Source organism: Mesoplodon densirostris, chromosome 7, assembly GCF_025265405.1.
Source record: "Mesoplodon densirostris isolate mMesDen1 chromosome 7, mMesDen1 primary haplotype, whole genome shotgun sequence".
In the NCBI taxonomy this organism is placed as follows: Eukaryota; Metazoa; Chordata; class Mammalia; order Artiodactyla; family Ziphiidae; genus Mesoplodon; species Mesoplodon densirostris.
In genome coordinates this window covers 77,920,900-77,947,651 of record NC_082667.1, presented here as the reverse complement: position 1 = coordinate 77,947,651, position 26,752 = coordinate 77,920,900, and the positions used below count along the sequence as shown (strand labels likewise).

The window sequence follows — 26,752 nt, the reverse complement described above, 5'->3', positions numbered from 1 at the left end:
GAATGCAAATGTATTTAGTCTTGTATTGCAAGTGGAAGCCCTGCTGCGCCCCAGAAGCAAGCAATCTGAAGGTGTTCCCTGGGGAGCAGTCACAAGAAAACAGTGCTTCAGATAAGTGTACAAGCTCCATTCTGGGAGATACCAGTGAACTGTAGTAAGGCAGAGTGAGGGTGGAGAGATGGCACCCCCAGCCTACCTTCCCCGAGAGCACATCCGTAGCCTCTAGATGTGTGCTGAACCTGAAGCCTGCTCTTAAGTCTTGTCCCTACTAGCAAATAGGCCTTTTTCATGTAAAGGCTGGGGCTGTGTCTCAGTCTGATGGGTAGTGGTACCTCCTGGGGGTGGTATCCTGCCAAGAACTGTCTCTCCAATTGTTACAGTCCCATGGGACCCAGAAAAGAAATCCCTCCTGGCCTCCAGAGCCAGGTGATCAAGGAGCATCCCCTGAGTGGAGGCCACAAAAATGGGATCTCCTGTCTTGGAGATTCTGGCTCTCTGGAGCACATCAGAAGGAAAGTGTGAAGATGATGCTTACTGGCTGAGTGAGGCGGTAGGAAGAGTGCAAAGATGACACCATTTGAATAAAGGGAAAGAGGGAAAAGAAAAAAAGAAAAAGAAGAAGGAAAAAATATATATATAGCAAGACAGAGGAAGAGCAGGGAAGAAGGAGCCAGCTGGCTGGAGCACAAAGTTGTCACATGCAGGAAAGGAAAAAGGGGAAAAAAGATGGCACCTTTCAGTTTTATCAAGGCAGAGAGAGAGCAGGAAGATGGCACCTGCCAGCCTCTGTCCCTGGGGAGTATTCCATCAGGCCCCTGTTCCTCAGATTAATGCTTTAAAATTGGGAAGTGAGTCTCTTTCACAAAAAGTCAGAGTGCTTTTCAAAGGGCTGCTTCTACACTTGGCCCTGGGACAAGTGAGTCTGTGCACAGGCCCTTTAAGAGCTGTTCCTCAGTTCACCACAGCCCTGTGGGTCTCATGGGATGTGCCTTGTTGGTCTTCAAAGTCAGATGTTTTGAGGGTCTATCTCTCAGGTGCCAGCCTTAAAATTTGGAGTGCCCAATGTGGGGTCCATACCCTTCACCTTTCAGGAAGGAGCTCCAGGTTTTGAGTTCCTTCCTAATTGTGCGTCTCCACACCATGGGGTTTATGGCAAAATTGTGTCTCAGCCTTTCCTACCTGTTTTGATGTGGTTTCCCTCTGGTTTTCCTGATGTGAAAGGGTTGCTCCACTATCTTTTAGTTTTCTTCAGAGGAAATTTTTCCATATGTAGCTGTAGATTTGGTGTGTTTGTGGGAGGAGGTGGGTTCAGGATCTTCCTATGTTGCCATCTTGAACTGGAACCTATTTAATATGTTTTAAATTTTGGTTTTCAATCGTTCAGTTTGTTACTAGTATATGGAAATATGATCAATGTTGTGTATTAATGTTTATGTATTGATTTTATATTCTGAGATCCTGCTAAAGCAAGTTATTATAATTTATTATGAGTCTACTTATACATTCCTTGGAATTTTCTATGTAGACAATTATGTCATCTGTAAAGAATGACAGTTATATTTCTTCTTTTCTAATATGTATGCCTCTTTTTTCCTTTTCTTGCTGTACTACACTAACTAGAATCTAAAGTACTAAGTTGAAAACTAAGATAAGAGTGGACATTCTAACCTTGTTTTTGAACTCAGGGAAAAGCATTCATTCTTTCACCATTTCGTGTGATGTTAGAAGTAGGTTTTTTGTAGATGTTCTTTCTTAGGTTGAGGTAGTGACCTTCTATTCCTAGTTTTCTGAGCATTTTTAATATGAATGGGTGTTGAATCTCGTTAAATGCCTGTTCTGTATTAATTGGTGTGACAGTATGTGTTTCTTCTTTAGACTCAATATGGTAGATTACATTGATGATTTTTTACCATTGAACAAGGCTTGCATCCCTGGAATAAATTCCACTTGGTCATAGTCTGTTATTCATGTGGATTCTGATGGTAGGTATTCTTGTGGATTTCTTCTAGTAGGGTAAATTCTGGTTCCCCCAAAACGTCCGTGTTTAACCCCTCCTATGACAATATGTGAACGTCACCTTGTATGGAAAAATGGACTTTGCAGCTGTGACTAAGTAAAAAATCTTGAGATGAAGAGATTATCCTAAATTTTCTGGGTGGGCTATATATAAACACAAAGAGCTGTATAGGAGGGACACAGGGAGAGTCAGAGTTGGAGAGACCATGTGATGAGGGAAGCAGAGATTAAAGTGATGCACTTTGAAGATGGAAGAAGGGACTAATTCCAAGGAATGCAGGCAGCCTCTAGAAGACAGAAAGGGAAAGGAAACAGATTCTCCTGTAGGGCTTCCAAAGGAACAAGCCCTGAGACACCTTGACTAATATCAGACTACTAAGCTGCAAAAACTTTCTTTCACAAAGGGTCAAGGAGGGCTGGGAGCACATATGTGCTGCCCACCTGGACAGAGGGGGACCTGTGAGGCTGACCTACAGATTCTGTGGAGGTGGAGAGACATGAGCCCCTTTCTTCTCCAAGCTCTTTGCAGGGTCCAGCAGAGAGTCATGCCACCTGTGGAAGCCTGCGGCCCCAGTTTTGCATGCTGGTGGTGTAGGGGTCATGTTCAGGGAATCTCTGTTGTCCTAACACCTGCCTGGGTCCTGGGGAAGGAATCAGAAGTCAGAAGCAGGAGAAGAGCCTTTGGCCAGCAGGGAAGGGGGTGGTGAGGCCCAGGGCAGGTCCATAAAAGATCAGAGCATCTCAGTGCTTTAGGAGGAAGGGGCTTCAGAGGTGGGCCAGCACAGGCTGTGACGGAGGCTAAGCGGACTGGGAGGGGAGGCACTTCCGGGAGATAGCAGGGGTCTACTCCCTGCCCCTCATTGTTTGCTCGTCTCACTCTAATGAGGGGGTCATTTCCCCTGCTCGGATGATTCGAAGCCTCTGCCGGCACCCACAGGACGGTGACTGAGGCCTCCACACTCCTCAGCATGGATCCCAGCTCCCACTCAGATCTGGGGCCACAGACACCTCTCCCACCCCCTGCTGGCCCTGTGAGCAAGCTGTTCTTGTGAAACGTGGTCATAGTTTGTTAGGAGGATCTGTTTTCTATGGGGATACAAACCAGTGTTGATACCAGTACACACACATGTCCAGCCATGGGTGCAAAGGGAAGGGACAGTAGTTCTGGGGTGTCTTTGCGGACCCGTAGGCCCCGAACGCCAGTCCCCACAGCCACAGCCAGATGGGTCCTCCTCCCTCAGTTGAACGAGATGCTGCTGCACAGAACTCCCACAAGTTCCACAAAGGGGCCCAACTGTCCTTTCCCTTATACACACCTTTAACGGGTGCCCCACGAATTTCCCCACACCCATTCCCCTTGTTGCATCCTCATTGGGATTAAGAGGTAGCTGCCTCCACCACTCTCCACATTGCAATAATCCCAGTGGAACTAGAGGATGCTCCCGCTACGATGAGGCAGACAGTCCTGTCTCCATGGCCAAGACTTTTCGTCTCTGGTCAGGCCACCCACACAGGAAACCCTGGATGAGCGGAGGGTCATCCCAGTGCCGTCGTCTGGCCACATGAGGAAAGCAGAGAGAAGCTCCATAATGACAAGGGCCGTCTCCAGGCTCCATCCTAGAAACTGGTGAGTGTCCAGAGGGCTGAAAGGCACAAGAGCAGCTCTGCCTCCCCAGAAGGTTCAGGGATGCAGAAGACGGTACAGATGCCCCAGAAGGGCCCTAGCCAAGCAGGCGTTAGAGAAGGGGCTGATGAGGGGTCCCTGGGGAAAGTGAGAGCTGTGCGTTCCCAGGGGCAGCCTGGGGAGTCCTTGTCTATGTGGAGGAAAGGTGTGGCCACCTGTAGACCCAGAGCTCCTGTGACCTCCCTCATCCTTCCTTCCTCTCAGGATCGCTCTCTGTGGAGCAGCTCAACACCAACAAGATGACAGTGGCCTGAGAGCATTTCCCACGAAAACGATCTTTGTTCACAATTTACATACATCACTCCAAAGGTCCTGCTCCCACCCACACCTGGCCACACCCACCTCCCCCACCTCCCTAACCCCCCACAATTCCTCTCCCCCTCCGCACCCTGGTGGTCCTGCCCCCCTCCCTTTCCCCCCCCTCCCCCGCATCATCCAGGATCAGCACTGGGAGGAGGAGGAGCCCCTAGGCTCCCCAGGGGGCTGCCCTGGGGCCTCGCCCTGGAGGGCCGGCCCAGCTGTTCCCTACTGGCTGCAGTGCTTCTTCCTCCTCTTCCCATGCTTCTTTGTGTCAAACGGGTCACGCTTTCTCTTTCTCAGCTGTGAGGGGCGAGCCAGCCCCAGAGCCAAGGCTGGCCTCCCAGAGACGCCGAGGCCAGCCCCGGGGATGGGCAGCTTCTCAGCAGCGGCTGGGCGTCCACACAGAGCCCGCTTCCTCGACTTGGGAGCGGCTGGTGGAGCTGGGCTGAGGCCTCTTCTCTGAGAGGAGGGGGACTGGGGAGCACTCTGGGCCCCCCAACCTCCAGAGGAAGCCAGGGTTGAGACATGCGCAGGACTGAGGGACATCCCGAAAGGCACCAGTATATGCTGAGAGTCTATGATGAAGACGCTTTGGAGCACCTCCTCGTTCTCACTGGACCCGTCCCTGGGCACTCGGGCCTCCCGAAGAGGAGAGGCCTTTCTGAGAACAGACGCATCCCTGGATCTCAGTAGAGGGCCAGTGCGCCTTTGACCCTGGGGAGGGGAGAGCCGTACGGGCCGGAATATAGAGAACTCCTGACGTCCTCCAGAGGGAACAAAGACTTTGGGCCTGCACAGGGCAGTGTCTGTTTGGATGAGCCTACGAAGAGCCTCAGAATCAATCTCTGGTGGGCAGGCTTCATCACTGACCCCTAGATGGGGGTCTTGGTCGTGCCTCTGGGCACCTTGGCCGGCGTCGGACTCAGAAGGACTTGAGGCCATTCCGGGTGCACTGTGACTCGGGGCTGCCCGCACACCGTCGTCCTCTTTCTAGGCCAGGAGTCGTTTCTGCACCAGCTGGTAGGAGGGAGGAGGACAGTGACGGCTCCACACACACGTGTGAGAGGAGGAGCACTGGGCAGTGGGACAATGGCCCTGGGGGGGAGGAGGGGACGGGCGACCCCAGGACTCGAATCCAAATACAGACACTGGTAGCCTGCCATCCTCCTGCAACTGATTCCCAGCTTTGTGACCTTCCCTCCCCTCCCGGCTCCCCATCCTCTCCTTCCTTTCACCCTGCACTGCACCCACCCCAGAACGGGCCCTTCCCCATGCCAGGCGTCCCAGGCAGGGGAGGGATGGACAGCGCTATGTGGCCCTCCTGTTCTGGGGCCCTACCTCTCCCCTGTTCACTGGGGTCCCTCCGTGCCCTGGTCTTCTGGGTGTCCCTTGTGTCCCCTGTTCTACCGGGGATCCCTCCCTCCTCTGGCTCCCCTGGGTCATCTGGGTTCCCCTGTCCCCTGGATCACCTGGGGTCCCCCTCCCGTGGGGTCCCCTGGCTCCCTGAGTGTCCCTCTCCCTCCCCTGACTCACTTCTTCGGGGGTGAGCCCTTCCTCCTGCTCCAGCTCCTTCTCTAGGGCCAAGAGATCCAGCTGTGGGTCTGGGGAAAGCAAATCTGCCAGGAATCCAGGGTGAATGACTGCCTCCACCTAGAACAGAAAGAAGAGGCTGTGAGCATCCTTGGCCAGGAGTGGCCTGTGAGACAAGAAGGCCAGGAGGGAAAGTGAAAAGCAGAGACCCACCCCACTCTCCTGCACAAGGCGGGGATGGTCAGCGCGCGCGCACACACACACACACACACACACGCAAACATGCACATACACAGTCACACACAAAAGAGCACATATACAGAGGCACAAACACAGACACAAAGGCATACACACAGATAGACACAAACATATACACACAAACATCTGCGTAAACCTCCCCTAACACCAGGCTCAGGAACAAGGAGCTGAGCTTAAGTCCCAACGGCCTGAGCAGAACCCAGATCTTGGGTGCTGAGAGTTCCATGCCCTGGCATCTTGCAGACCCCAGTCTCCAGGCCTAGCCTACTTTGGTGACAAAGTCCTCCTGGGAACACAGCTTGTCGATGTAGCTTAAGAGATCCGGGTCCGAGTAGGTGCCGTCCTCTTCCTGCTGCAGCTCATTTCCGTCCTCTCCCCATTCTGCATCTGAGTCGCCTGTGGCTGAGTGGACGGGCCCCACCAGCGCCTCCATGATGTCCACATACTCCCTCACAGCCTCAGGTGGAATCTCCTCGGGTGCCTTGGGCTCCGGGGGTCGCTGGGACCTGTGTGGCTTCGGGCGGGAGGGCTGGGCGCTGGGGCCGGACATCCTGGGAGCACAGGCTGAGGCAGAGCAGGAGGAAGGGGAGGAAGGTGAGGGGCTCCCGGTCCACCTCCTGACCACCGAGCGCACGCTGGTGAGGGCATTGTTGGGGGACATTGATGTGGGTGTGGGGGGGTCAGGACCACCTGAAGCTTCATGCACAGTTGGAGGGGGGAGGTAAGGGGGCATCTAAGAGTCACATGTAAGGAAGTGGGGAACCTCCAATTTTCCAGGGGTGTCCCCATCAAGCCCACTTCTTAGGCAGACTTTGTGTGCAGGTCTTTGACAGGGAGGCGTGAGAGAAGTTACAAAATTGACCAAGTCAATACCCCGTAGTGACAAAGGGCATCTGAGACCCCACCCCCCCACCCCCCGCCTCGGTGGCTGTTTTGCTTGAAAGACCAATGCCCCTGTCTTGAAGGAAGATGATCCACATGGGAACAGTGGCCAACCCTGGGCCCCTGTTACCTGTGCGTTCAACTCCAGTGGGAACCTGGGTGGCTGGCTGAAGGCCCACTTTCGGGGCTGGGGGCCCCCGAGGATCCAGCTTCGGTGGGGCTGGAGGAGGCAGGCCCTGCACGCACTGCATCCACTGCAACTGCTGAACCTGCATCTCCTCCTCGGCCTCAAATTCCGTGAACCTGGGGGGTGACGGAGGCACAGGCCACCCTGAGAAAATGGCCTGGGTTCTGGAGCCCAACAAAGGCAGCCAAGAATGAGGGATTGGGAGAGGATGTGCCTTGGGGCTGTCAAGGCCCTGTGAGGTGCTGTCCACAGCAGAGAGCTGCTCCTGGAACTGATACAAGATCTGGGACCTTTCCTGCCTCACCAGCACTGGAGAGCATTCAACAGCATAGAGCCAGGTCGCTGCATTGAACCAGGTCAACGGGACACGTGGCTGACCCAGGGGGCACCCTCCTCATGCCCCCCATCCAGAGCCACATGAAGGGCTGACAGCCAGAGGCTGGAACAGGCATGTGTTCCCCACAGGGGTCCTTGCCCAAATCCAGGACCCTGGGTTGGGACTGAGAGTTCTGGAACGTAGACCTGGAGACAGGGCTCAGGAGAGGCTGGACGATGTGGATGCTGAGCTTAGAGGACAGGCCTTCCTTTCCTCTGAGAGGTGCTTGTTTGTTTGGTTTTGTTTCTTAAACCAAGGGGATTACCGTGGAGCAAACACTGGAAGGGCCAGAGACCCTTGGGCTGATGACAGCTGGCTTCCCCAGCCTCTTCAGGGATGCCAGGGTACCCACTCAGGCCACTTTTTGTGAGGAGAGGGGGTCCCAAATCTATGTCAGTGGCCGCCAGCCAGCCACCACTAAGGAATCAGCAGGCTGGCGGGTGGAGCTCTTTCCCCGGCCCAGCCCATATGGCCGGAGTTGGACCCCTACTGGACTCACAGCTTCACCCTGCCCCGTCCTGAGACCTTCATGTGAGGGCAAGGGTAGGTCAAACTCAGGGGAGGGCAGAGCTCGTGGTGGAGGAAGGACAGAAGACCCAGACTCTCAAGGTGAGGGAGGGGTTTCTGGAGGACTGTAGGGCCTCTGGGCTGCGGGCCCCCCGTTCCGAGCGACAGCCCTTCTCCTTTGTCCTCTCTGATGAGCACCCCCACGGCCAGACCCTGCCCTCACCCACTCGCCTCACCCTCCACGCAGCCCCTGGGCCCAGGACGCTGACTCACTTTTGCGCCATCTCGTAGTAGATCATCCGGTCAGAGTTGCTAATGTGCTGCCATTCCTGCACGGCCCTGCACAGTCCCTCCTCCAGTGTCATGGTGGGCTTCAGGCGGGCCAGGGATTGAAGCGCTGGGCTGTAAGCACTCGGGGTCAGTCTCTGTGCCCAGCCCAGCCCCCACCTGCCTGACCCCACCCACCAATGTGGACCACACATCACTCAACACAGCATGACTGAGCAACAGGAGAGTGAGAGGCAGGTGTCCGGGAGAGCAGAGACAAGCCTTCCCGGCTACGGCTGTCACCACCTCACACTCCCTCGAGGATGACCATCCACTCCCAGGCTAGAGCTGGGACACTGTGCCTTGGGGAGCTCTTTTCCTCTTCAAGGCTGCCTTTTCATAATAAAAATCACCATCATCAATGAGGCGTGGCATGTGCCAGGCAATCTGCTCACACTTCATAGATTAGCCCAAGGAGTCTTCTGCATGGTCCTCTGAATGAAGTGTGATTGTCCCCTTTTTACGAGGGACCGGAGGTTTAGGATGGAAATGCCTGCCATGCTCACAACTCTAGTGGGAGAGAGCCCATGCCCTTAGGAGAGCTCTACCATCACCCTGTTCCTAGTGGAATTCTCCACATCAACAAAGTCGAGGCGTGCATGAAGCGCTCTCCTGGGCCCCGCGCTCCTCCCCCTTCTCCGAAGTGACCTCCCCCGGCCACGTACACTCAAGTGCTGTATGAAAGGAGACGTCAGCACAGGAGAGTGTGGCATCCACTCCTTGGCTCCTCAACGTACACCATGACCCTCTCTGACTGCAAGTCTTCAGGCCATATTACCAGGAGAATCATGGAAGAGCGAGCTGGCTAGACTCACAGAGGGGTGGGGTCCGTTGAGATAAGGCACATTTCAGTCATGATGTCATGGACTGGCAGGCTCGCCCGTATGACCGACAATGTGCCTTCTCATGGCGTGGACATCACCCTCACACCTCGCTTCCAGTATCCCTAGAAACCTAACCTGCGAGTCCATCCCCAGTTCCTCTTTATCTAAGAGCTCCGATAAGCTCATGACCCCCTGAGCGTTCACTCACATGAGAAAGCAGGAAAGAGCTTCCGCATCAGGACTCTGGGGAAGGTGTCTCCGGGCCAGTGGCTTGAGGCGCTGCCACCGTCGGAAGTGACTGCCCACGCTCTGGGGGTCAGAGCCGTCCTCCTGCGAGGCGTAGGGCTGCTTGGTGTCCAGGCTGCCCTCCCTGGAAGTGCCGTGTGGCCATGGCCCAGAGTTCACCGGGCGAATGTTAGGGGCCATCTGGGCAGCTGGTGGTGGAGCTTGAGGAGGAGAGCCTGGGGTCCAGCCTCCCTTGCCAGCCTGAGTAACCCCAACAGCTGGAGCAGTCACAATGGTCTCCATCGCAGGGGTGGCTAAGAATATGGGTGCAGGACATGCAGCACTCCCGCTGAGGGCCCCTGGAGCGCTCCAGTTGAGGGGGCCCTGGGGAACGATAAAGGTCGGAGTCTGGGGGGCCTGCACTGGCCTCCCTTGTGACCTGACTCGGACAGTGAAGTTGCAAGCCCCAGGGGCACTGGGGCCACGGCCACCATTAGCCACCAAAGGCGTCCTGGGGAACGCCGGCAGCAGCAGGCCGCTGCCAGGAGGGAATGCGGGGGCGATGAGAGGTGGCAGGTGCTGCTCCCAGGGGGGCCAGTGCTGGGCGCCAGGAATGGGTGGAGGAAAGGACGCTGCCATGAAAGTAGACAAGGAGGCACCGGGGTTCATGGGGACATCCGTTGCCAGCAGTGCAGATGCTGTTGAGACAAAGGAAAGGAGTGAATGGAGGAGGAGAATGGGCAAGTGGGACTGAGGCTTTCTGCGGCATCAGAGTGTAAATCTCCACAGATGAGAGACTCTTGGACAAGGGAAACTGCAGCGTGCAAATGTCTTCAAGTGATTTTCATGCCCTGACCTCCAGTTGAGAATTATTCCACTGGTGACCCCACGCCCATCCACCAAGCTCCCTGACCCCTGCCTGCCGAGAAGAAATTGCCTCAGCAAGCACTCACTTGGAGAGCCTCCCTAAGGCACACCCTGGCACCTAAGCCTCACAGGCTGTCTCCCAAGACCTGGAGCTGTGTGGACATCCGCTCTGTGAGAAATGCCCCTCAGCCGGCGTACTAGCAGGTGGGGCCTTCTGCAAGGTAAGTTCTAGGCCCCCAAAGGCCCTTTGTGGACAGGCACTGTGTAAAATATTAGGGCCCCACCTCCTCCTCAGTCCTCCTTTTCCTGATGCTCAGTATAAATCCCCTCTTTCTTTCCTAGCCTCACAAAACAAAACAAAATGCTGGAAAATATCTCTAATGGAATCCTGATACAAACCCATGACACTGGCCCAGAAAGCACCTGCATCTCCGAACAACCCACAGCAGATACGTAACATGGGCCAGGTCCTGCCACCCCTTCCCCAGTGCCCAGAGTCACTGTCATCAGTCAGGAGTTCTGTTCCTAGGGGCTTGGCGTGGTCTGAGAAGTAGGCGCGTGTCCCTTAGATTCTGTCATTTCACACCCAGTGATGGCTGCAGAGGATTAAACAAGGGCCAGGGAATTGTCATGTTACATTGGTCGTGGGAGTATAGACTGCCTGTGGTCCTTCCCCTTCCAGCTCCCAATAACAGAGAGACAATCTGAGATGCAGGCATAAGCCAGATGCCATGGCGATCAAGTTGTCTGAAACACATCCCCGTTCAGGAGAACAAGGTACACACCACGGTGCACCTAACTCACCAGAACAGATGTCATAGGACGTTTAATAGTAACACAGAAGATCATCTTCCTGATCCTGGGCTACACTCCTTCCCCCTTTAAAAGAGGAAGCAGGCTTCGTAGACATTCCACCCGAAACAACCCCACTCCACATCTGTTCCCTGTCCATGAAGGAGTGACCTGAAATAGGAACAAACTCTTCCTCTCAAGGCAGCCTGAGGGTCCACCATGAGATACTGGACAAGATGAAGTAGGTCTGAAGTACTGCCATTCCACAAAAGGAAGAACAATTCAGAGCAACTCAGGAACCTGAGCCCTCGCTTGGCTGAAGTTACACGTAACGGTTGCCCATCCCCTGTTGAATCCAAGGCAACAGTTACCTGAACTGACAAGTGAGCTCTGGGCTGGGAGGAGTGGACGAGGTGTGGGCTGCGGCAGTTAGAGTAACCCCCTGCCTAGCTCTCGGAGAGGACACTTCACTGCAGGTGTGGCCACACACAGCCCCATTGAATAGTTTTCTCACCAAGACCATCTCTCCCCACGGCCCCCTGAGATACAGTATGCTCCTGTTCAAATCCCTTTGAAAGATACGGTGAGGCAAGCTTCAGGTGCCTCAGGAACACAATACAGCTCTAGGCTTTCCTCATGACCCTCCCTGTGTCACCACCAGGACATCACACACATCCTTACACACACGTTTCAAAGTGGCTTGTCTCCCTTCTAGAAAGAATCAGACTGTCTGCTGCCATCCTTTCTCCATAGCCAGGGCAATTCTTCTTGATCCACCTGCAACGACCCCTCCTCCCCAGGGCAGTCTCAGGTTTCTTCAGGCTCCCCAGTCTCCCCAGGTGAAATGTCCTTGTGCGTCCAGTGCTCTCTTCTCCCTCTATTTCAGTCCAACTATGTGCCCACAGTTAAGTGTAACGTGTGAACCTGAAGGATGTGAGGATGGCAGGGTCTCTGAGAACACACCCCCAGCCTATAGGCTTACCTCCTATTGAAGCCATCCTGCAGGCTTGGGCACGGACTACTGCTGCCTGGTAGCCTCAATGAGAAAAGTCAAGACCAGGAGCCAGAGAGCGACCTGCTTCAGCAAACGCTCGGGATCCAAGTCAACGAGGGACACGTTTGAAGGTAAACAGGAAAATGCGGGCTGAACCGTTCTGCGGTGGGGGAGGGGCAGAGGGCACGTGGGTCGGGGTCGGGGTGGCGTGCGCTGGGGGGACATTCCACGAGGGCTCTGGCAGGTAGGCAAGAACCGGAAGTTCCTTCCACCTCCCACAGTGGCAACACAATTGGCGTGTGCCTCTTTAGGCAGTTTATAAACTGTTGTTTTGATTCACGGCACCGAGGTTGAACATGACAGTCCCTTCCTTTCACGTCTTTATCCATCAACCTAGATTTTTGTTTTTTTTTGGTTTTTTTTTTGTTTGTTTCTTTTTTTGCGGTACGCGGGCCTCTCACTGTTGTGGCCTCTCCCGTTGCGGAGCACAGGCTCCGGACACGCAGGCTCAGCGGCCATGGCTCACGGGCCCAGCCGCTCTGCGGTATGTGGGATCTTCCCGGACTGGGGCACGAACCCGTGTCCCCTGCATCGGCAGGTGAACTGTCAACCACTGCGCCACTAGGGAAGCCCGATCCAGATACTTTAAGGTGAGATCTTCACTGGAGGCAAAGTATATTAGCCCTTTTAAGTTCGAAAAGAGATTTCTACTTAATAGATTAACTTTAGGGTATTCAAAACCTTTTCCTTTATTTGTGCATGAAAGGCATAATCAGGCCGCGCAGAACTGTGTGAGCATGGTAGTAAACATAGGCCTATTGCCTGTTATAGCATACAACTTGATTCAGTTGCTTTTGCCTGTCTCAGTTGTCTTAAGGTTATAGCCACAACTGCAAATTTAGTGGAAGCCTTGGCAGATTTGACTCCAGAAAATGAAGTTTATTTGCAAACTCCACACCTTGTCCACAGTCTTCTTAACGCTGAATTGACAACATTTCTCTGCAAGTATCCCTAGATGAACTTCCTGTGAAATCCTGCTTTCACCACCTCATCTTTAAACGTCACAACGTTCTCAATCCTGCTACACTACTCCCTCTGTCTCACAAAGGTGAGGGCCGTGACTGCCAGGTAACAGTGTCCCATGGGGATTCCCTGGTAGTCCATTGGTTAGGACTCCGAGCTTCCACTGCAGGGAGCACGGGTTGGATCTCTGGTCGAGGAGCTAAGATCCCACGAGCCACATGGCGCGGCCCAAAACAAAAACAAAACAAACAGAAAACAGTGTCCCACTTTGTGACACCGTGTCCTGAGTAAAGATGTTACCAAGTCCAAGCTTGCTCTGCTTGCCGCACGACAGGCCGTAAATCGGAGATGAGGTGTTGAGGCAAGGAATATGAGTTTATTCAGAAAGCCAGCAGACCGAGAAGATGGCGGAGTAAAGTCTCAAAATAACCATCTTATCGGGGTTTGGGTGCCAGTTTCTTTTATAATACAGAGATGGGGAGGAGATGAGGAGGTAAAGTAAGAAGGCCATAAGTTTTGCGAATAGCCCCTGGAATGGCCAGCCTCGGGGAGGAGATGTGTTAATTTCTTCTTAATTGTAGCCATCCACAGGTGGACGGAGTCCATATGTTTCCCTGAACAAAGGCACTTTGGTCTAACATTCAGACAGAGGGACAGGGTTCCCCGAGGCAGGCCATTATGTACAGGAACAGACAGTATCCTTTTAGTGAACAAAAGCAGCAGAAGGCAAGGGTTAGAGTAAAAGGAACAGATCCCATGTGGAGTCCGCTTTGGCTCTTCCCTGTTACAGTTCCTACTGTCAATGTCCATCCCACAGTCTTGTGGATGAAAGGGGGTGACGGCCCTTCTATTGCGTCATCAGGTGGATCTTTCTGGGAGCGTCCACCATTGCTGCCAGTGTTCCAAACGTTGGGTTTTTGGTTTTTTTGTTCCTCTCTGGAAAGTGTCTCCTTTACACCTGTAGCCTTGAAAGAATATTCTCAGCCTAAAAGTTGAGAGTTACGATCTCTTTGATGGGGATTTTGAGGGCTTCAAGCCTGGGAGGCAGCAGCTCCAGTTAAGGAATTCAGCACTTTTCCATGGACGGGAAGATGCCAGAGTCTGGGCTCACTGAACTTATTCATTTGATATGTGCCTCAGCTCTCCGGGGCCTGTATCCTATATTCTCATACCCTGAGTTTCGTCAGGGCTCACCGGCTCACGTTGGGGGGCTGCAGTCGCTAATGACTGATGTGTCAGGAAATATTCCATTTCTCAGATCCTCTCCTCTTGGTCAGGATTTTGACCCATATTTGGGAGACATTTCAGGATCAAATTTTGTCCCACGGCGCTGGGAGACTCATCCCATGTCAGGGGAGAATTCTCGATACGCCACTCCAGGTGCTAGTTTTTGGATTACGCCCTACTGATAATTAAAGATCTTCTGGATCCTCTATCTAATTATGATCCAGGAGACATTTTCCCTTGTTGCTTCTTCCTGTACCTAGAATCACACTATTACAATTATTTCATGTTATAAATGTGGTCTATTTCCTCAAGATGTTTAGCCATTGAAGTATTGTTGGAGGCCTGGTTCCATACTGGGTACTGTAAGAGACACCAATCTTATAAAGTAGACAGGATATAAGTAATGCAGCTAGTAACGTTAACAAAGACACAGTCCAGCAGGGAGACACAAAGAGCAAACAATCTGGAAACAAAGAACAATGATCAGTATAACTACTTGTAATCCAATTGCAATAGCGACCAGAGGTACCATAACTGATTTAGTGAGCCATCCGCTGTTTCAGTGTACCAGCTGTGCGTACTTAGACGTGCATGGCTTAATCTTTGAGACAAGCATTTGCTACTGGCAGGATCACCCAGGTAGAGAGAAAAAGATAAATGTTTCAATTCTGCTTACAAGGGTATAATTTAACAAATGACTGTAAATCATAATGAGTTTAACGGGAGCGTTTTGCTTACACCTGGAAAACACAGATTGAAAACAGTCATTTTTCAGATAGAAACCATAAAAATTATAACCATAATTATAACCAAAATTATAACCATAATTATAACCCTTTTACCCAGGCATGTGCAACTAATCGTTTTTGTTAACAGCTTTATGAAGCCATCAGGTTTCCCATTAGAATTCTTCAAGTTCTTACCCAGTTCACCTTTATGGTTTGAAAATCAGAAACTTGTATTTATGCAAAGGTCCTTTCTATAAACCTTCTTGAAGAGGAAGCATTTTTGCAAAGGCATCAGAGTGAAACCATGACTGTGTACAATGGTGAAAGACTTAAGAAGGCACGTGTAAATCTGATTACAGTGCAATTGAGAAAGTAACGTGGTTACTGCGGTGACATGCAACACTTTCAGCTAATAAAGAGAATTCTGACTGGTAACATTTTACCAGGACATAGCAAATTTTAGGAACTCCATATAATCTGTAGAATACCTGTGTCATTTGGCATACAATAGAACCTAAGAAGATTTATTGCTTATTTGACAACACTTCCCGTGTCATTCAACCTAATTAGTTAATATCTCTCTTTGGGGTGTTTCAGGGGCCCTTTGAAGCACCCCAAAGTTAGCTAGAGGTCAAAGGAACTTCATTATAATTTGATTTGGGAAGTTTTGTCAAAAAAATAAGAAAAGGGTTTAAAACAGTCAGATAGGATCCCATGTCACTGTGAAACAATAGTTATTCACTTAGCCAAAGTAACAATAAAAGATTTCAAAGGCAAGTACAGAACAGATCTCTTAAAAGGTAGAAAAACTTAAAATCTGGTATCAAAGGCAGTCCAAAATCTTAAGAAACCTTGTCTTCTTAACAGAGAGAAAAGCGAAATTCAAGTTGTGCACCAGCTTACTTTTAAAATGTATTTACTCAATTAAACTTATTTTAAACTTAGTCCTGACCACGTACAGAACTGTTTTTTTCAGGGTCCACTTTCCATAAACCTTCTGTCACTTACTTTAGCACAATTCTGACTTTCAAGTGGTCAAATATCTGGAGAGATTAATTTTAGATAGACCTTCCTAAAAGATAAGTATTTTAAAAAGTTCACCTAAAGCTCTTACCTCATTTGCATTTTCTTTCCTTAAAAGTTTCTTCACATCAAGTTATTTCCTTACTGACAAATTTGCAACAGATATAACAAGATTTTATTTAGCTTATATTAAACCTAGGCACACTAAAAGTATTATACTTAATGTTGATGACTCTAACAGCATGTCTATATTAATTAGATCAACAAACGAACGTTAATACCAGGTCTTAATTAATACTGAATATTTCCCAGTTCACATGAACCTGAAGCTCATGTAGCTCAGTTTCTCTTGTATTTAGAATAGTTTGGTGTGTAAGTGCTTACTTTTCTTTAAGCCAATTAAATAGAGCTCATCCACAAATCAACCTCAGCAATGTTACCCAAAGACAAAGACACATACAAGGACACAAACATACAGAGACGTCATGGTTGTCATTTCAGAATTTCAGCACTGAGTCAGGTACAGCCATGTGAAGCCCATCAGTTTACAAAAAGAGGTTGGATTCAAATTAGGTTTCTGGCAGATGGAACAAATCCAACTCACTTGTCTAGATGGCTGAATTTTTACAGAAAAGACACTTAGGTTTTTTATTTATCCTTGATAAGTCAGTTTCTAAATTACTTTACCCTCTTTCAAAAAGGTGCATTTTAGAAAGATGGCAGAGATGAGAGTTCCTGAGAAGACCAGAAAGGACATTTGCATCTCAAAGATACAGGCAAGTTTTTCCTAGGATGACTTTGTTTCCCTTTTGTTTAATATTTACAAGCCTCTTAAGATAAACAGGGAGGGTTTGGGGAGTGGTATCTATTGGAGAGTCAATCAACTCGTTCCCCACTGTCAAAGTTCCCCGGGGCTCCTGTGGGGAAATTAGAATCGGAAGCCTCAAGTCCAAGGGAGTCCCCTGGCCTCTTATAGGATGTCCGCACAAGGGAACTTGCCCTGCTGTGGATGTGGCTCCCAGTCCAAATTGGGTGGCTTGTGGAGTCTTAGATGGTGATACTAAATCAGGCTCCTGTCCTCTGGGGGTTAACACAGAAACTTCTATTTGATCCCCGTGGGTAGGGGAAACAGGAGGTGGGGAGTATGATGGCGGCATGGGGGGAGGGTGGGCAGGTGGAACAACTGCCGGTGCAGCTTGCTGTTTTGCAAAACACTTCTAACTGCGAGATCCTATAAAAATTGAGTGAGCCATTTAGGGGCTACCGCCCTTGTGATCCTATATTTTGGGTCCACACCCTATTACAGTAGTATACATGTCTTTCTTAGTCATAGGCTCAGGGCTATGTTACACCCATTTATCTACTATAGGCCCCACCCAAAGGGCTCTCCTTCAGGGTTGATGGAGTATTTCCCATTTTGTACACCCAAACGCAAAAGACGCAAACAAATTCTGGCATCAGTGCACACAAAACCAAGACCAAAACCAACGAACCAGTTCCCAAATCGGTTCTGAGGGGGTGTAGTGGTGTAGAGAGCAGCCGTCTGGTGCAGAAGCCCACAGGCAGCTAGGAGGAACTGTGTTAGTCCAAAGGCTCCGGGACACATAGTCCATTCTCAGCCCAGAAGGAGCAGCCAGGGGGAACCAGTGGGAGGGCTTGACTAATGGAGCTTTGTGCCTGCTATAAAGCTTATTGTTTAGCTCTTGGCCAGTAAACTATGGAGAGTTTGTACATGGCTGCATAAATGGGTCTAAGAATGATGGACAAGTGTGGTATTCGTTGCCTCCAAAGTGTGGAGAGACCTAAGTAAGATGTGTTGGGCTTGCTATAGTGTGTTGGGGGGCTGAATAGTTAACAGCTGAGGTTTAGCTGCAAAAGGAATTTCCTGGCTTTTAGAGGATCAGTTAATGCCCAGAAATTTAATAGTTGTGGACAGCCCTTGAATTTTATGTGGGGCAATAAATAGCCCACCTGTATGTTATAGATGGGTCACCAACCATGTTAGGGCCTTGTGCACCAGTCTCCCGAGGGGCTGTGGATTAGAACCTCAGTATAGTGCCAGACGGTGCAAGGGGACACCAGGTCTTGCCAGCAAAGACTGTGGGCAATAGCTGGGCTGTTAAGATAGCCAGTAGGCAGACAGGTTAAAACATACTGGGTGCTTTCTGAAGTAAAAGTAGACTGCAGCTGGGACTCCTTAATAACTGGTACTGAATAGAACATAATAGCTAGATTGTCACAGCAAAGTAATTCCCTGGAGCCCTTTGGATATCCTTAATGAACTGGACAATGTTGGAAATGGGAGCCTTAATAATGGGGATCAGCACTTATATTTCAGTAGTTGATTATAAGTCACCACTCATTAATAGCAGGCTTTAATAGCAGCCAAATGGGGAAATTGAAAAGGAGAAATGGTGTGTTTAATGACTTCTTCTTTTCATAAAATCTGAATTATGGGCTGCAATCCCACAGCCCCCTGTCATACATGTTATTGGGAGATATTTACTGTCTTAGGTGGCAGTCTTATGGGCTCCCAGTTTCAGCTTCCACCAGGAAGGCCAGGAATTTGGGTTTGTTCCAAATGGCGTTGCAGTACATCAAGGCATCCATAGCTGTAACGGGAAAGGGTAGGGCCAAAGGGGCTACCACCACTAAAAGATTTTTAATAAAGATTGTTTCAATAGTGACATTCAATGGAAGTTGAATGCTTTCTACTCCCCTGACTACTATGCCTTGTAATCTAAAGTGTGGCCCTTGCTTATAATTGGAGGGGTTCCCAGGAGACACTGTAATTTGAGCTCCCGTTGTCAATGAGAGCCATAAGAAAATTTGTTTATGTGTGTCCCAAGGAAAATTAGAGAAGTATATGGGCAAGTGTCCCAGAGGAGGGCCACGCTCCAGGGATCTGCCAGGTCCCTAAGGCAGAGGCGTTGGCAGAGGTCAGGGTAGAGGATTCGGAGAGGTGACAGCTACCCATCACTCCAGTCTCCTGAAGAGTCTGCAGCGCCTGAGCAAAAATTTCTACCTTGTGCTTGGGCGGTCTCAAGTTGACATCATTAGGGACCCCCGATCTCCAGAGCTGCCAATACAGGGAGGTCTGTTAGTCATCTCATGAAGGATGGAGCTGTGTGATGGCACCACCCCTTGGTGGAGATCAGTAAGGGTCCCAGAAGTCCCTATATCCCTTAAGGGTCCTCTGCTGGGTTCCTGGCCAGTGGGGCAGCGGGGCCCATGTGCCTTTACTGGCAAGCGAGATTTGGGGTTTCCGAAAAATTATCTTTTTCGTATCCAGCTACAACATGGATGCAGCCCCACGCCTGTTGGACTGTATCTGCCGTTTCTTTGAATCGTAACAGCGTGGCTCTACAATTAGGGGGAGTACCCTTCTCCCCCTTCCCTTGGACAAATATTTTCTAGAAAAATTTGCCTTTCAACCATGGTATAGTTACATGTCTCTGTTTCTTGTTCATGCTGGTCATCTGATGTTTTGGTGCAATGGATGGTGACAGGGAGCGCCTGGAATGGAGTTTCCTCTTCCTGACTCCTATGCTGCCACTTCCTGTTTAGGGTGTCCCAGTCAGCCTGGGTGGGGTCAAGGGATGATTTGCAACAGCAGCAAGAAATGCAGCAACGTAGGAGGCACTTACCTCAGCGGCATTTGCCCGTTCAGGGTACCGTGATGCCCCTGGTACAGCTGCCTCTATCATCGGTTAGGGCTGTGTGGGGAACTCTTGGATGTATGTTTAGGGCATAGGATGGTTTGGGGTAATAGTAAAGCTGTGTAGAGACTGTGTATGTGTGATCTGGGGAGAGATGAGGGGCATGAGTGCCTTTGTGAGTGTACGGTTGGTGTAGCATGGTGTGGCTGGGTGGTGGGCTGCTTCTGGGTGTGTTGAGGCTATGTGTGCAGGCATTTGAGAAGAGGCAGGGGTAGGCATTTTAATGCTTTGTGCGTTGGATCTGTGTGTATTCAGAGTGCAGGGGTTATACACATGCTCATCCTGTAGGGTAAGAGTTCAGGGAGTGTATTTTTGATGTGGAGGAATTTGCAGAGATTGGGGTTGTCAGTGTAAATTGGGGCTGCTAGCTGTGTGTGTATAATCAGGGGATGTGACAGAGGCTGTTTATAGTATCTCAAGAGGGAGATGGGTGTATGTTTGTATCGGGGGTGTGAGGTCATGATGTGTTCTGGGGGGAGTATATAGGAGAAGGTTGGAAACATTGTGTCTCTCTGATGGTATTTTGTGTTTGTCTCAGCTTCTGAGGCATTGTACATCCGTGGATGTTGACAGCTGTGTGCGGACTGTATGTGTTCTATTTGGATTTGGGGGGTTGTGTCTTCTATTAAGAAGTATGTGAGTTTGGTTTGAATATATCTGGCTATTGTTGAAGGGTTTGTGTGTTTGCATTGAGGGGTTATGTGGGGTTGGGTGGATTTTTGTGGGGTATGAGGATTTAGGTGTTTGATTATCAGGGGCCGTTGGGGGTGTGATTTTGTATTCAAGACTGTGGCTGTGGTTTTATTGGGGTTTGTAGTGCATGTATATTGGAGCAGGAGGGTTCTGGGCACACAGTCAGGCATTTGCTTATAAGTAGGGAGTTTGTGTGTCTGAGGATGTTTGCAGCTCTGTGGGGCTCTGTGATGGTGGCACAGGTGACTGGGGGCAGGTGGAGTGTGTGTTGGGCTGGAAGGGAAACCCGAGGGCCTGTTGGGGACTGTGAGGCACCCATGTGAACTCCCACGTGGACTGACCTTTGTTCCTTCTGATCTTCTGTGGCTTGTCCGCATCCTGATCTTCTGTGGCATCTACTCCCCTGGAGTGGTCAGCGATGCTCTGCTCATTCTTAGCCAGATGAGTCAGGAAATGTCACTTCCTCTGGCAGCTGGATGTGCCTCTTGCAAGTGAGTGGTCCGGGAGTCCAGGGTGCAGGACTGGTGGACAGATGCAGAGTGAAGCTGATTCCCCCATGGGCCCTCTCCTCAGTGAGGTGGCCAGGAGGTCAGGGCTGTATCTCCAGAAGGTCAGACCTGGCCAGTCCTCTCTAGAATGTGCTGGAGTGGCCAACTCGTTGAACGCACCCTGCCAGGAGATAAACAGACCCTGAGGACAATTCCTAAGGGAGAAGTCTATACCTACCCATCTTCCACTTTCTCCTTTGGATGGCCTCTACCACAAGGTAAAAGCTAAGCCCCCTCACACGGCCTTTCTTGGCCTGGTCTTACTGAGCGGCCAGTCTCTCCCCACATCCTGGCTCACTATGGGCCCTCTGGTGATACCAGTAAGAGGGCTCCCTGCATGTCAGTTCTCACCTCCTTCCCTTGGCCCACGCTGCCCTTGCTGTTTGTCCTGCTCTTACTCTCCCAAGGCTGTTATGTTTTGTTTTGTTTTTTTGTGTGGTACGCGGGCCTCTCACTGTTGTGGCTTCTCCCGTTGCGGAGCACAGGCTCAGCGGCCATGGCTCACAGGCCCAGCCGCTCCGCGGCATGTGGGATCTTCCAGGACCAGGGCACGAACCCGTGTCCCCTGCATCGGCAGGCGGACTCTCAACCACTGCGCCACCAGGGAAGCCCTCAAGGCTGTTATGTTAAGTCACCCTGTCCAGGTGGGAAGGATCCACTGAAAATGCACATTTGAGTAATTACTGCATCACCGGAGTCTCTAGCATGTACCAGGCACTATGACGCTTGCCAAATCCCTAAAAACCCCACAAAGCGGATATGCTATTAGTTGAACTTTGCAGGTGATGAAGCTGAGGTTCAGAGGTGAGCAACCATGACCAAGTACCCTGTATGTACCAGAATATCAATCAGACTGGTCAACGTATCCAATAAAGCCAAACATTAGTCTGATCAGTACGCCTAGATGCAAGGCTGTAAAGGCGCAAAATATGTCCCAGCACGAGAAAGAGCAGTGCCAAGTACCCCAGCAAAGAAGCAGTGTTCATATCTTGCTTTCTTAATCGAAATAACTGCACATCAACCCACAATTTCCTACTCTGTTAATAGGAGAAAAATACCAATGTGCGTTGTCCTGTAAAACTACCTTAAAAGAATATGTATGGGGCCTCCCTGGTGGCGCAGTGGTTAAGAGTCTGCCTGCCGATGCAGGGGATGCGGGTTCGTGCCCTGGTCTGGGAGGATCCCATATGCCGCGGAGCGGCTGGGCCCGTGAGCCATGGCCGCTGGGCCTGCGCATCCGGAGCCTGTGCTCCGCAACGGGAGAGGCCACAGCAGTGAGAGGCCCGCATACCGCAAAAAGAAAAAAAAAAAAAAAAAAGAATATGTATGATCCCGAGTGCTTTAGTAATGACTCCAAATCGCCATCATGAAGTTGGGATACTTCTTAAAACACTGTAAGTCTTACACACTGGCATATAGAATCTGTAAAGTCAGTTCTTTGGGTAATGATGGTAGATAGAAGTGGCCCAGAAGGACAGAAGACAGAAAATAGAGCAGAAACTATTTGTCCAGAGGTGACAATGGGTCATAGCCAAGGTTCAAGCATTACGAGTGAGGTGGTGAAAATAGTAATGGGCATAGAGTGTAATAAGTCAAGGATATCTAATGTAGTTGTGGCTCGCAGGCTCAAGAACGAAGGCTCAGTAGTTGTGGGGCACGGGCTTAGTTGCTCCGCGGCATGTGGGATCTTCCTGGACCAGGGCTCGAGCCTGTGTCCCCTGCATTGGCAGGCGGATTCTTAACCACTGCACCACCAGGGAAGCCCCTCATTTACTCTTAATGCTTCCCCCTGTTGAGGACAAACAGGAGGAAAAAAGAAAGGGCCGGGCTTCCTTGGTGGCGGTGGTTGAGAGTCTGCCTGCCAGTGCAGGGGACACGGGTTCGTGCTCCGGTCCGGGAGGATCCCACATGCCACTGAGCGGCTGGGCCCGTGAGCCATGGCTGCTGAGCCTGTGCGTCCAGAGCCTGTGCTCCGCAGCGGTAGAGGCCGCAACAGTGAGAGACCCACGTACCGAAAAGAAAAGAAAAAAAAAAAAAGGGCAATAGCAAGGTTCCAAATGAGCTGAGAAATGACCTTCTAAAAGGGCTCTCAATCTGGCCTCTGGTAGATGTCTGTCGGGGTTTCTGCCCAGCCTAGACCTTCCTCAGGAGAGAAGACGTTTAGGACTTACAGTGGGCTGACTGGTGGCCCCAAAGATCTCAGGCTCTAATCCCTGGGACCTGAGAATGTTACCTTACAAGGTAAAGTTTTGCGGATCTAAGGATTTTGAGGTGAGACTATCCTCGCCCTAAGTGCCATCTGTAAGTGTACTTATAAGTGAGAGACAGGAGGAGATTATATACAAAGAAGAGGTGGAGGCAGGGACCACAGAGGCAGGACTAGAGTGCTGCACCTACAAGTCAAGGGATGCCAGCAGCTTCTGTGGTTAGAGTCTTTGGAACTCCTTGGCTTTTCAGCTCCTAGGCTGTAAGATTTGAATCAGCAAATGCCCCAAGGAGGAAAGCTGCACCAAATGTCAAGCTTGCGTCTGTGTTTCCCTTCTCTCCAGAACTTGGCCCACATGTCTTGGTGTCTCTCTAACATTCAGATGCCAGCGAACAGATGTTGTCTTACTTTATCCAGGTTTTCTAAAATTTCTTTAGACTTCACCTGATCTTATGTTATTATTGAACTACCATCTCAATTACCCCTAGGAAGAAAATTTACAAGTTTTAGAGAAAATGGAACCCTGGTACAGTGTTGGTAGGAATGTAAACTGGCACAGCCACTGTGGAAAACAGTATGGAGGGTTCTCAGAAAACTAAAAATAGAACTACCATATGACCTCGAAACTCAACTCCTGGGTATAAATCCGAAAAAAACAAAAACACGTGTTTTCAAAAACATGTATTTGAAAAGATACATGCACCCCAATGTTCAGAGCATCATTATTTACAATTACCAAGATATGGAAGCAACCTAAGTGTCATCAAGAGATGAATGGATAGGGGCGTCCCTGGTGGCGCAGTGGTTGAGAGTCCGCCTGCCGATGCAGGGGACACGGGTTCGGGCCCCGGTCCGGGAAGATCCCACATGCCGCGGAGCGGCTCTGCCCGTGAGCCATGGCCGCTGAGCCTGCGCGTCCGGAGCCTGTGCTCTGCAATGGGAGAGGCCACAACTGTGAGAGGCCCGCGTACCGCAAAAAAACCACACAAAAACCCCAAAACAAAACTAAAAAACACCCCGTGGGTAGTCAGAGGAGAGGACCGTCACAGCTCATCCCCCTGTGCCGTGTGCCAGGCATGATCTGAGCACCTGTACACATGTTAAACTTATTAAAATACTTCTAACAATCCTATCAGGTTGGGACTACCATCACCCCGCGTGCAGACTGAACAAAAGGAAACAGAATATGGTGTCCTCCTAGTGTTCACAAAGCCCCTTAACTGGCAGAGGCAGGACTTGAAGGCCACAGTCCGGCTCCCGAGTCCATGCCATGCTTTACAGCCTCCAACTTCTCACGCTCATTCCTAGAGCCACCTGGGAAGGAGGAACCAGGCAACTAAAGACTGGGTTTGAATCAGACTCCACGTCTGACCAACCACGTGATCCCGAGCAGGGGGCCTCGCCTCTCTGAGTCTCAACCTGGCTCCCTTGCAAAATGGGCACATTAATGAGAACGTCAGCCTTCGGCAATGCTATGACGAGTATCAGTGTAGCATGTGTGAACGGGCTTTGTAAACTCTGGAGTGTTCTGTGAGGTATAAACTACCCTCTATTCTCATTAGAGGGAATTCATTTCATAACCTGCTCCCGGCTCTTGAACTTTGCTGTGCATCCAGTCAGTGCTGGATGATCTGGAACCAACAGCTGGTCTATTTATGGCTGAAAACCCACAGGTCATAGGAAGACAGCAGCACCGGAGCCCCTGGATGGCCACAAAGATAAGGTCCGTGTCTCGAGGACCGATGACATGGTGGTCACTGAAGGAACAGGCCCCCTCCTGCCCCTTCCACTAGTGACAACGGAAAACCTTGGTTTCCCCAACACCCCGATCCAAGATCAACCCGACTCTGCCCAATGTTGGAGAAGTACCGGCGTGTCCTGCAGGCCTGGCTGGCCCCCTCTGACTGTGTGTTGCCTCCTTCCACAGATCAGTGCCCTACAGCAAGGCTACAACCAGGTGCTGTGCCAGACCCTGTCTGAGAGAAACTTAGAAATCACCTCCCTGAAGCACGATGCCGAGAACTTAAGGAGGGAGACCGCCATCACGTCAGGTGAGACCCTTGTGCATTCAGGCCCCAGAGCTTCTGCCCTCCCCCTGCAGACATCACAAGTCAACCAGCACACCTGTGCCCGTGACCTGGGTGCAGCCTCAGGGATCACCCGTGTCGGTGCATTAGAGTTGTCCCTCAGTGGAGGTTTCTTGCCACCCAGTTCCGAGGGCAGGGCCTGGTAAATATTTGAGAGAATGGTATCTCTTGGCTACAAGGTCTCCTGAGCACTGGCCCCACCAGGGAGAACACAGGTCGCCTTGTGGCTTGGGTGGTTCCACAAAGCAGCGTGAGTGCAAACTAGAGCGTGGACAAAATGGGGTCACTCCTTTAAGGCACCCATGGTCTCACCCATTTCAGCCGAGTGCACTTGGGCCCAAGGGAAACCATTTTCTAATTTGATCCGAGGTGGTTCCCTGATAAAGGGCTTGGGTTGGCAGAGGGGCAGCCAACGCACAGCTGTGGCTGAGCTTTGATTCCCTGGATTCCTTCATTGCTTCCACATGTTTCTTGAGCTCCTACTAGGTGTCAGGCCCCGTTCCAGGCTCCGGGGAGGGAGAGCCAAGCAAGACAGTCAGATTCCTGTACTCACAGATTCGGGAGGGGGTGACAGACAATAAAAGTAAAGGGATGAATAAACAAGCCCACGTCAGAGAGCAGTGCTGCTGTGGAGAAAATAAACTGTGTGTCGTGGTGGCCAGCGCTTCAAGGGGGGAGGCCAAGGGGGACCAGCTTAGTGGGTGTGCAACCATGGAACTCAGGTGGGACTTGAACCCGTGGGCTGGGACTCGAACCCAGTCAGACCCCACTATCTTTTAATCGAGATCACGCATCTGGTCTCGGGACTTAATAAAGCTCAGGTTCTTTATGTCTCATCGCAGAAAGAATTCAGTGAGAGACAAAGTAAGAAGTGGATTTCTTTAGAGAGAAACACACTCCACAGACAGAGTGTGGGCCATCTCAGAAGGCTAGAGACCCCCAAATATGGGGCGGTTAGTTTTTATGGGCTGGGTAATTTTATAGGCTAATGAGTGGGAGGATTGGGACAACTCTAATATTTTGGGGAAGGGGCGAGGATTTCCAGGAATTGGTCCACCACCCACTTTTTGACCTTTAAGGTCAGCCTGGGAACAGTCCTGGTGCTGGTGGGTGTGTCATTTCGCTCATGTATTACAATGAGCCTGTAATGAGGCTCCAGTTCCCCTGGAAGTCGAATCTTACGCCCCCTTGGACCTAGCGGATTGTAACCAGTTCATGTTGTATCCTCCACCGCTATGTCCTTCTTTTAGAGAGGACCTGTTTCAGGTGGGCAAGGACAAGCCAAGGGCAAGAGAGGCTGCATGGAGTGAACAGGGGATTGTGGGCCTGGGCAGGGTCGGGGGGTCTGGGTTTTTATTCCAAGGGTGTTGTGAATCCAGTGGAGGTTTTTAAGCAGGAACTGACATGCCTAGAGACCTGAAGAGGATGGGACCACTCACAGACGAGGGCAAGGAGAGAAGCAGGTGACAGGGAGGAGGCAGTGAGCCTCGGAGGGGCACATCACTCTGAAAGCAGCCAGCGCGTAGCAGGAAACATACCCACAGCTGTAGAAGCCAGACATAGCATTGAGTCACACGTGAATCACCATCTCTGTATGAATCTGTGCTTTTCTTCTGCTTCACTCTGCAACTTAATAACACCCACCCCCACCCCCTGCTGCCCCCAGGTCTCTGCTTATGCTCCTCCCTCACTTGCGATGCCCTCAGATATTTTCTGAGCACCTCCCCCA

At 50.9% G+C, this 26,752-nt stretch overlaps 1 protein-coding gene across 13 annotated transcripts in view; it reads left to right on the top strand.

Moving 5' to 3' along the window:
- The window catches only part of LOC132493385 (forkhead-associated domain-containing protein 1-like), a 202,853-nt gene that overhangs the window by 138,325 nt on the left and 37,776 nt on the right, over window positions 1-26,752 (top strand). For 8 of the 13 annotated variants that reach the window (XM_060103857.1, XM_060103849.1, XM_060103858.1 and 5 more), the window contains exon 3: window positions 24,864-24,987. In XM_060103857.1, the coding sequence (XP_059959840.1) occupies window positions 24,864-24,987 (124 nt within the window). Of the gene's footprint in view, window positions 1-6,489; window positions 10,205-11,661; window positions 11,901-12,636; window positions 12,878-16,471; window positions 16,547-24,863; window positions 24,988-26,752 lie in introns of those variants that run through there. The other 5 variants (XM_060103853.1, XM_060103854.1, XM_060103851.1 and 2 more) reach the window with 5 other exon arrangements.